The sequence below is a fragment of the Pteropus vampyrus genome, unplaced genomic scaffold (assembly GCF_000151845.1).
Source record: "Pteropus vampyrus isolate Shadow unplaced genomic scaffold, Pvam_2.0 Scaffold185, whole genome shotgun sequence".
NCBI lineage: Eukaryota > Metazoa > Chordata > Mammalia > Chiroptera > Pteropodidae > Pteropus > Pteropus vampyrus.
This window is the reverse complement of record NW_011888966.1, coordinates 783,058-792,891: the sequence shown is the minus strand read 5'-3', so window position 1 is coordinate 792,891 and position 9,834 is coordinate 783,058. Positions and strand designations below refer to the sequence as shown.

The 9,834-nt window shown below is 47.5% G+C and overlaps 1 protein-coding gene across 1 annotated transcript in view; it reads right to left on the bottom strand.

Moving 5' to 3' along the window:
* Window positions 1-3,754: 3,754 nt before the first annotated feature.
* ABLIM3 (actin binding LIM protein family member 3) overlaps window positions 3,755-9,834 on the bottom strand; it is a 105,026-nt gene continuing 98,946 nt past the window's right edge. The window contains exons 16-19 of the mRNA XM_023537288.1: window positions 9,817-9,834; window positions 9,080-9,087; window positions 8,458-8,538; window positions 3,755-5,870 (exon numbers count right to left, since the gene is read on the bottom strand). The exon at window positions 9,817-9,834 is cut by the window's right edge and continues 8 nt beyond it. Of these exons, the coding sequence (XP_023393056.1) occupies window positions 5,757-5,870; window positions 8,458-8,538; window positions 9,080-9,087; window positions 9,817-9,834 (221 nt within the window). The 3' untranslated portion in view covers window positions 3,755-5,756. The remainder of the gene's footprint in view (window positions 5,871-8,457; window positions 8,539-9,079; window positions 9,088-9,816) is intronic.

Sequence of the window (9,834 nt, the reverse complement as noted above, 5' to 3'; positions counted from 1 at the left end):
TTGGTTTCCTTCGAGGCCTCTCTCCTTGGCTTGGCTGCCGTCTTGCTGCCTCTTCCTGTGGTCTTTCCTTTGTGCACAGGCACCCCCTGGTATCTCTCCCTGTATCCTAATCTCCTCCTCTTATAAAGACATCGGTCAGATTGGATTAAGGCTTGCCTTAGTGGCCTCGTTTTTAGCTTAATTACCTCTTTTAAGGCCCTATTTCCAAATACAGCCACATTCTAAGATAGCGGGGTTAGGACTTTAACATGTTTTTATTTGGGGGCAGGGGACACAGTTCAGCCCATAGCTTATGCCTGGTAAATAGTGAGGCTGAGTCTAACCACGATGCTGTAATGTCCCTGCCACAGCCCATGGCAGTGCTCATAAAGTCAAAGGCTTTACAACCCAGAGCAGCGGGGGAAGGCACTGTACCCAGCAAAAACCTGAGCAAGGCCCAGGGCCTTCCTGTGGGCCTGGAGCCAGCTGGTGGTATATGAGTCTTGGCTCTCTGAGGTTGGCAGGGGGTTGCCAGGCCCTGCTCAGTTGTCATAGTAGCTTGTGTTTCCTTCTCTCTGCGGCATCTTCAGCTAGTTTCCCCTTTGGTTCCCCAAAGATCAGATGTCATGAAGAAACCGAGGGCGTATACATCTCCTCTCCCACTTCTGTCAGAAGGAGCCATGTTTCCCAGAGTGTGGGATTGAGACTGTTGATGACTATGTGGGATAAACTCAGATATTTAAGGAGTGATGGATTAATTGAATTTGTATTTAAAACATATAACCAGTCTTTACAAACCCATCATTTTCATGATATTGCTTAAAATAGAAACATCAGGTATGAGTTAGTCGAAAGAAAAATATTATGTGAATAGCACTGAGTAAATAATCTTATGAAAAGTGCGAAGATGGTGTTCGAGTGACTGAAATTTGGGAATAGTTCCCCACTCAGAGGGAAACACTTTTGGTCATGGGCATAGATGTCACCTTGCTTTTTTAACCCGATTCATCTGTATACTTGGTCCTAATTTGTTCCAAGGACTAGCCATGAGGGTGACTGCAGGCCTTTGGTCTCTCCTGCCTGTGCCCCTGTCCCAATCGGACCGGGCCTAGTGAGGAGGCAGGTGGGCTCTTGGGCAGTAATGAGAAGCTGGCCCTCATCTTCATGGCTTCCAGATTTTATTTACCTAGAGTCTCACTCCAGGGCTTCTAAACTGCTTGGCTGTACCTCATAGCTGTGTATACAAAAGCAGATGTTTATCACTGCGCAGTCAAGGTTTTTAGCAACTCAAATTCTGATGTGGAATAAAGCATTTGAAACTTAATTCCACATGGGGCATTAACAGAGTTGGCATAATATTGTGATGTTAATTGCTATGAATTTTAACAGTGCTTTGTTCCTGTTGAATTTTAAGCCCTTCTGCTTCGTGTTTAGCCTTGTTCGGTGGCTAGCAGCAGCTGCTGACACCCTCCACAACCCATCCCTTTGGGTCTGGGCCAGGTGCCTGGTGAGGATGAGCTGCTGTGGGTGCAGGAGAGCTGGCTGCTTGTCCTCATCTGCTCAAATGCTCAGTGGGCCGGTTTCCTTGGCTGCATAATGTGGCCATTGTGCTGGCATTACACTCCAACCTTTTCTGATTTCTGTGCCCTCCCATGCCGGTTGTGTTCTGCTTTATTAATGTAAGGTTGCCCCCCAGTGTCCAAAAAGATTATGTGCATGGGGAAAGGGCTCCTTTCTAGAACTTCGGAAAGTCTGACACAAAATGTTGTGTCTGTCCGTAAAAGGATGATGGCTGAATGACCTGGCAGTCTTATTAAAGTAAAATTCAGATGCGGATTGAATAGGGTAGGAGTGGGGCATGAGATAGAGCATTTCTCACAAGCTCCCAGGTAACTCCAGTGCTGCTGGCTGGGGACCACACTTTAGTAGCAAGGCTTAGAGTGATTCTCCCTGCATCCAGTATGTTGACAACCACAGTGCAAGCCAGTGTTCCCTGTGTCTGAATGAATAAGAGGTGTCTTTCTAGACCCTCTGCATGCTCTGGACCCTGCTGCCTGCCTTCCCCCTCTTCCAATTTCACTCTCCCCTTCACTTATTTCACTCGCTCTACTCTGTCCTCACTGGCACTTTTAGTTCCGCCCAGGACCTTTGCATATACCATTTTCTGTGCCTAGAATGCTCCCGCCCATACTTTTGTCTTGGGTACTTTGTTTTCAACCTTCAGTAAGTATATGAAGTAAGTTCTTTTCTGCTCCTCTCTCTCTGGCACCCTATTTGTTGTCTCTAGGTGTTATCTTCATGCGCCATCTCTTTTTCTGTTTACTTATTTACAGCCTGTTTTCTCCTCTAGACCAGGGCTACATGAGAGCTTGCACCTGCCTTACGCACTGCTGTATCCTAAGTGCTCCTGCCTGGCAACAGATGTTCAATAAGTAGATATCTGTTGGGTGCCTGTGTAGGCAGGGAGAAAAGAAACATTCTTGAGTATCCTTTTCTACGCCTGTCTGGAGGAGCTGTGGTGGAGATGATACTTAGAAGAAATCATAGGACGAGAGGTCAGGAAAAGAGATACTTTTGAGCCATGGCTCATCTTCAGAGATGTCAAAATGTGAAAAAAGCATATATCTTAGAATAGATGAATACAGTAAATCTAACATTTCTTAAACAGAGTTTTGTCAAAGTAGTTTATGAAACATTGGATTAAACAAAGGTACTTCAGGACTTTTGGCAATGTGCATTGTGAGTCTCTAAGAGGAGGGGCAGTGGCTGTGGCAGAGACACTATGATTTACTTATCCAGAGGCTATTCCTTGTCTGCCCTGTTTCTCTTCTTTGTCAGCAGGGCTCCTGCCTTCCAGTTTCCCAGCCTTCTTTGCAGCAAGGTCATGGGCCTATTCCCTTGTTCTGGCCAGTGGGAACTACAGAGAAGTCTACTGAGGACTTCTGGGAAAGATTTTCTGATTGAAAGGGATACATAAAGGGAAGTTTCTTTCCTGTTTTTTGATGTGGTTGTGTGAGGTCATGATGGCTGGAGCCACAGCAGCCTTTTGTAAACATGGGGAGTCACACCTGAGGACACAAGCCAATATGCTGAATATGGTGAAGTGAAGAAATGCAAAACAAAACAAAACAAAACAAAAACAAAACAAAACAAAAAACCAGGCTGCTGATGGCATCACTGAGCTGCTTAATTGACTAGCTCTGCATCTTAGACTTTTGGTTGTACAAGAAAATCTGCATTCTTGTTATTTATGCCACTTTTAGGAAGGCACTCTTTACTTAGAGCTGAAAACATCCTGACTGATAAGAGTGGATAAGCTAACCTTTCCAGTATGAAAGGCTGGAACTGGTTCCTGGCACCACCACAGTGATTATGTGTCCTCTTCAAAACTGTTTCCTCATCTGCGAGCTGGAGATCAGAGTAGTGGCTGCCTCTTGGGTCGTTACAGAGGCTCATATGAAATGATGGGTGTATAGCCCTCAGCATAGAACTTGGCACATTATTGGTACTTGAAAATGGGAACGATTACTGTCTTTGTTATTATTTTTTAATCACAGAATCATATTTGTTGTTGGAACATCTTCTACCATCTTGCAGGATCCCATGTTCTGCAAGAACCAGTCTGGGTGGTGCTTACCTCATCAAATTTTCTTATTTTACAGAAAGAGAAACTGAGGCCAAGGGAGAGCTACTCTCTAGACTCTTATTTTGAAAAAGGTTCTCTTCCCATGCCACTCATCTCCATTCACACGATACCAACAGAAGGACACAGGTCTGAGTTGAAATCATGTGCTTTTATGGGAAACAAAAATATCCAACAACAACAACAAAAGCCCTTCAAATCTTGCCAACTTCTCAACCAGTGATAATGAGGCAGTTTCAATGATTGCATCTGGCTGGGGACATTTCTAAAGGGTCAGGACAGTTGAAAGACATTGGCCAAAAAGAGAAGTTACAGAGAGGGTTGATATTTTAAATGAGAGCATATTAGACCTCCCTTCCAGCCCCTCACACTGTCTCCCTTTCAAGTTACAGTCTCCTCCCAGTTTACGAAGGTCCTCCCTGAACTTTGCTCAAATGTCATCTTTTCCAGAAAGCTCTGTCCTTCATCTGTACCAACTGCATATGCCTTTTCAGTAGAGTCACAAACACTTTCTCATGCCATCTCCCGTCACTTTCTGCCATCCATCATGTTTGAGTACATGCCTTGTGATACCCTTGTTGGGAGGCATGCCCCCAGACCAGGACCCAGGCTGATCATCCCCATGTTCCCATCTCCCTCCCCCACTCAGTGCTCAGTATACAGTAAGTGCTCAGTGAGGATTTGTTGAAGTCGGTTCTGCACTTGCCATATCACATCACCAGCCTCTTGAGAGTCATAATTGTCATTTCTACTTTTTCATCCCTCCTCCAAGACCTCAAAATTGTCTGACTCGAGGCATCTCCAGGAAGGAACAGACCCCACCAAACATTGCCAACTCAGGGTAGAAGGTTTTGGAAATGGGAGGAGAGGAAGTTAAGTTTTTACTCCTCTTCCAGAAGGCAAGGAGGCAGGAAAAACAGCCACTGGGGAAATCCAGGGTGGTCATGAGTGGTGTTGGTCAATGCTTCATTTTGGAATCTCATGAGCAGCCATTCTTTGGAAAGTTTCCCCTATGAAACTTGGCCAGCTTTGCAGAAGGAGCCTGGGACTGGTTGGGTTGCCCTACCAACCTAAAGACCAGCAAGCATAGACCAGGAACCTTTCTTTGGAACATGGCCTGTTTTACCTTGAGAGAGTGTTGGAGGTTGTCTGTCTAGTTGTCCAGTTGGAGTACAGTGGGAACGTTAGCCCTGTGGTGTGTTGAGTTGTCAGGCACATAGATAGTAAGGCTGAAGAATACAGGCTGCAATAAAAGGGCGCTCCTCTAAGGGGGAAGGGTCAGGGTGCTGAGAGAGGTGAGGGAGAGAAGAGGGTCTCAAGATGTCCTGCGGCTCCAATGCTAACAGGTGCCCTGCTCTGTCTCCTACTCCCAGCTCCCACAGCTTCCTTCTGGTTCTCCACATCAGGACCAGGCAAAGGGGTCAGTTGGAAGTGGTGGGGGGAAAGCATGCGCCTCTTCTTTTCCTACCATGAGTCATAAATTTGGACCAAGGAGAGGTTAGGATCAAGAACGAAAGGAGGAGGCTTGAAGAGCTGAGGAGAGGCCAGGCCCTGTCCACTTCTGTTTACTGCTGTAAGGAGTAGATCTGAGGCCCATGCTTCTAACTGAATCATCTCCAGAGAGCACCAGGCTCCTAACTGGGGGTGATGAGAAAATTCTGCATGGGCTTTCAAAGGTGCTCAGTGACTTTGGGAGATCACTTGTGGATCCTCCCATGGGAGGGCCCCTCTGGGGCCAATAAAGACATGAAAACTGCATGGTCGGCATCTGCCTTGGAGGCTGGGGAAAAGTACCAGGAAGCAGAGAGGAGACTTCTTCAGGCGCCTCCTTTAGGAAGGAGAGTTGGCCCTTGGGGGACTCGAGTCAGGACAGATGTTTCAGTATCAAAAGGATCCCCAGTAAAAGGATGGGAGTCCTCTCAAATCCCATTCCCAAACCCCATTGCACTTAGAAAAGAGAAAGTAAGTAGCATAAAAATATCTTGATGACGCGGGCTTGCCTGACAGTACAGAAAAGCAAGTCCCATGGCAGGCAGCGTGTCCTGTTAACACAAGAGGATTATACCGAGCTTCAGTATAGAGATTTTACATATATATATTTATATAAATGCATATATATTTATAGCGCCTCTGCCTAGAACAGCCGGGCCTGCTTCTTCAGTTCATTCCTCTTCCAGAGTGCCAGCCGGTCAAACTCGGAGATGGTCATGCCGAAGACTTGGTAGAACTCTTCCTGGGACAGGTGGCGCTGAAAGGAGGTGGGAGGGGACAGAGAGGAAACGACAGCTTGAGGATGTGAGGTGTAGGATGGGGTCAGGTGGAGGCAGAAGCAGCCACTGTATGTTTCCTCTGGATGTACTGTGCCTGGCATGGTGTCTGACGCACAGGTGTGTGGTGAATATTTGCTGAATGGATGAATGTTTCCTCAGAGGAACATTTATAGATGGTCTGGCTGGAGAGACTGCCCCTGCTCCAGATTTAGATGAGACTTATGCATCACCTCAGTGCCCCTCGATGCATCCTGGTTGACCTCACCTTTCTGCTACATGCATTCATTCTGTGTTCAGGAGTGTTTATGGATTAACGGTATCCCTGTATTTCATGAGTAAAAGGAGGCATGGCCAAGATTTTAGGGTGTATTTCCTCTTATTAATATTAATAATTCCTCTTACAAATGATCTGGATGGCTGTTCCTCAGGCCAGACAATGAAAAAAATTACTGTTCATATTTCTCTACCCACTGAAATATCCTTTCATCTCTTTCTTATATGAAAACAAGCCATATAATGAATCATTGTTTTGCATTCCATGGGAGGTTGCCCACCCCACCCCTTCTGCCTGCCCTCCCTCTCTCCCTTCCAAGCACTCTTGAAAGGTGATACATTGTCAAAAGGTTTTAGAGTTAGAAACATATGGCATTTAAAATGTGGCAAAATGTTAACAATTGCTGCATTTAGGTGAGGGGTAGACGGATGTTCATTTTACTATTCTTGCAGCTTTTCTGGAATCACTGAGATGACCTGTTGGTAGCATTATATTAGCTAATTGAGCCAGTTGGGCCCCTGCCCTGAACTGGTGCAGGGCCTAGGGCAGGGTTTCAGCCCAGTGGTCTCAGCCCAGCGGTCTCAGCCTAGACTACGTGTTAGACATTCCTGCAAGTCGAACAATACTAATGCCTGAGCTCCTTCCCCAGACTGCAATTTAATTGGTCTAGGGTGCAGCCCTGTATTGATATTTTAAAAAGCTCCTTGGGTGATTCTCATGCTTAGGGAATGTTGAGCTTCCCTTGTCTGAGCTTCTGGGTGTCCTGGAGGATGTAGGAGAGTAATTGTTTCTCCAGGGCGAACCAGGTTCCTGAACACTTCCATCCTTTTAATGCTGGTGCCCCACTGTGCTGCCCTGGGAGCTGTCCCCTTCAGCACTGGAAGACACTGCTGGAGAGTGAAAGGAGGCCCTTAATACTAATGTGGGGAGAATCATACACTTCTTTGCTGCTACCCCAGCATGCTAGAGCTGGGAGGACTCACGGAGCTTCCTGGGCCACTTGCATTCCCCTCCTACTTGCCCCTACCCTCTACTCTGGATGAATTCCTCAGCAGTCATGTCGAGGGTGGTCGATATGCTCCTTCTAAGGAGTCCTGAGCCTCCTTTCTTAGAAGCCTGCATTCAATTTCAAAAACACTTCTTGACACCTCTCCCAGTCCAGGCCATGTGATAGATGACAGATAATCTTTGGCAGGAAGAGGAAATGGATCTGCATTCTGGGTAGAGGGCTGGGGGAGACTGGAGGAAGAGGTTAGTGACAGATCCTGGCGAAGGCTTGGGGAGGTTTGGGGCACAGGCATCACTAGAACCCTGAGGAGTGAGGAAGCTGGCAAGATGGGAAGGGGATTCTCAGGAGAGGGAGCGGCAGAGAGAGGCCCTGGGGTGGAAAGGGCAGAGAATGCTCCTGGGTCAGAGGTGACCAGGGACTGGAAGTCTATGCCAAGTGGACTGGACTTCTTGAAAGCCCAGTGGCATGCTCAGGCCACTTCTGTGCCTTTATCTATGCTGTTCTCACTGCTCACTATACTCTCTCACCTCTCTCCATCCATCCAAAACTTCCCACCTTCGAAGTAAGCCAAATCTTTCCTCTTGCTGGAAGCCTGTGTCATCCATCCAAGCCTTAGTAGTCTTCTCTGGATAATAGCAGTCACATGCTGGCAGAGTACTTACTACTCAGGATGCTGCCAGATTCGATGCCAAGGGCTCTTTGTGTATTGCTTCATCGTGTCACTTGGCAACTTGAAGGAAGCATGATAGCCACCCCACTTTATAGAGGAAAGAACTCCTCTAGAACTCCTAAGGTTTGGAGAGGTTGTCACCTGGCCAAGATGACCACCTAGGGATGGCAGGATCAGAGTTGGAACCTAGGGAGTCTGACTCGAGACTTACTTATGCTTTTACCTTCTACACAGTGCTGCCTCCACATCATCGCTGTCACAAGCACTGGTTTTCTGTACAACCCTGCAGGAAACCAGAGCAGCATTTCTTCTTCCCCAACAGACTGCAGGTGTCTGAGAGCAGGGCCCAAATCTAGCTCTCCTCTTATGTCTACAGAAGTATCAGCCCCAGGCGGGATATGCTGTACCTGTACAGCACAGATTCCAATTGAACTGAGGAGGCAGCACAGAATATCGTGGAACTATCCCAGGCTAAGGAGACTTAGTTGGAGCCTCTGCTTTTCTTGTGGGTTGTGTGACTTTAAAGCCATTCATTCTGCCTGCTCTTCCCAAGCTGGGCTAGACCAAGCAATTTCTGGAATCCCTTCAAACCCCAAGGTTTTCTATACTTACCTCTAAACGGGTCCGGTCCACATCTTTGGGTAGTCGGTTTCTTCCTCTTGTGGTTACCAGCAGCAGTTCGTAAGGGTAGATCTAAGGAGAAGAGACAAGAGTGGGGCTTTACAGGTTGGGTGAGAGTGATGGGCTTGTCCCTTCAGCCACATGTTGTGTCTGGGCTCCCTGTTCTACTCCAAAATGGCCAGAGATTAAAATCTGGAGGAAGGGCCGGGTCTGCCCTTCTTGGGGTTGCCTGGCAGCCTCAAGCCACCTTTTCCTGAAAGGCAAGGCCCCAGAGTCCCCTAATACTGCTAGGGATAGCTTGGTGGCATTTGGCATTATTAATATGGGCATAAAACCTCCTGAATGTAAATGCCTCATATCTAGTGATTGGGAAGCCTCCAGAAAGACTGAGGCCCACAGGGAACTATCTGATTTCAGAAGGCCAGAGATGTGGGGAAGGATTCAGGGAAAGTGGGCCAAGGAGGGACTAGAAGTGCTGGTCTCAAGAGGACCCTTGGGGTTGTTTATTGATGACCCCTTTCCTGCATAGACAGTGTTGTCATCCTCTGGCTGGTCCCCAATGTAGCAGCTCCCAGTGTCTCAGAGACTCCCCAGGTCTATGTATCTCCTTTACCTTGTATTCTGTAGAGAGAAAAGAGACACACACAAAATAGAAACCCATTGGTCTTTGCTTTGCATCCCTACACTGGTCTCTGTCTTAGAGTCCCTGTCCTTGTTGACTTCATCCCAAATCAAGCCTGGTACAAGCACCAAGGATGGCTGGAGAGAGAGGTTGGGCTGATCCAGAGATATGGTTTTAGGGGGGAAAACTGAGATATTTTTGAGATATTTATAATAGAAATAAGATGAGTCTGAGATCATGAAACACATGAGCTAGTCCCTCTATCTTCTGGGGGGAGAGCCCCCAAATTTTGATGTAGGCTGCCCTGCTGCCTGAGCCTGTTTATAGGCACTGGTAGAGGCTGGTGGGAGAGCATCACTGGCAGACAGCCTGAAGCTCATGGAATTTTTGCTGGGAATCATGTGCATTTGGCTCTGAGTGTTTCCCTGAACCCGGGGCTGGCAGGCGACTCTAGCTCAGCAGTACTGGGACAACAGTGCTCTTCAGTGGCTCTGGGAACCCAGATGGGACAGATGGCCTGGAGATCACCCAAGGCCAGGGGCTTGAGAGGATGAGGAAAGAGGAGGGAAAATGGGAGGGAATGGGAAGTGAAAGGGAGTAGGAGCTCGGGTTTGGACAGAGCTCAGCATGGGGCCAGAGTCTGCAGCCATCATTTGTTGAGGGTTAAGCTGCAGCTTTAAGCAGTGCATCTGAAGTCCCTGTGAGTCCCAGGGGAGGCCTGCACTCACCTCGCATGCCCCAGTTGA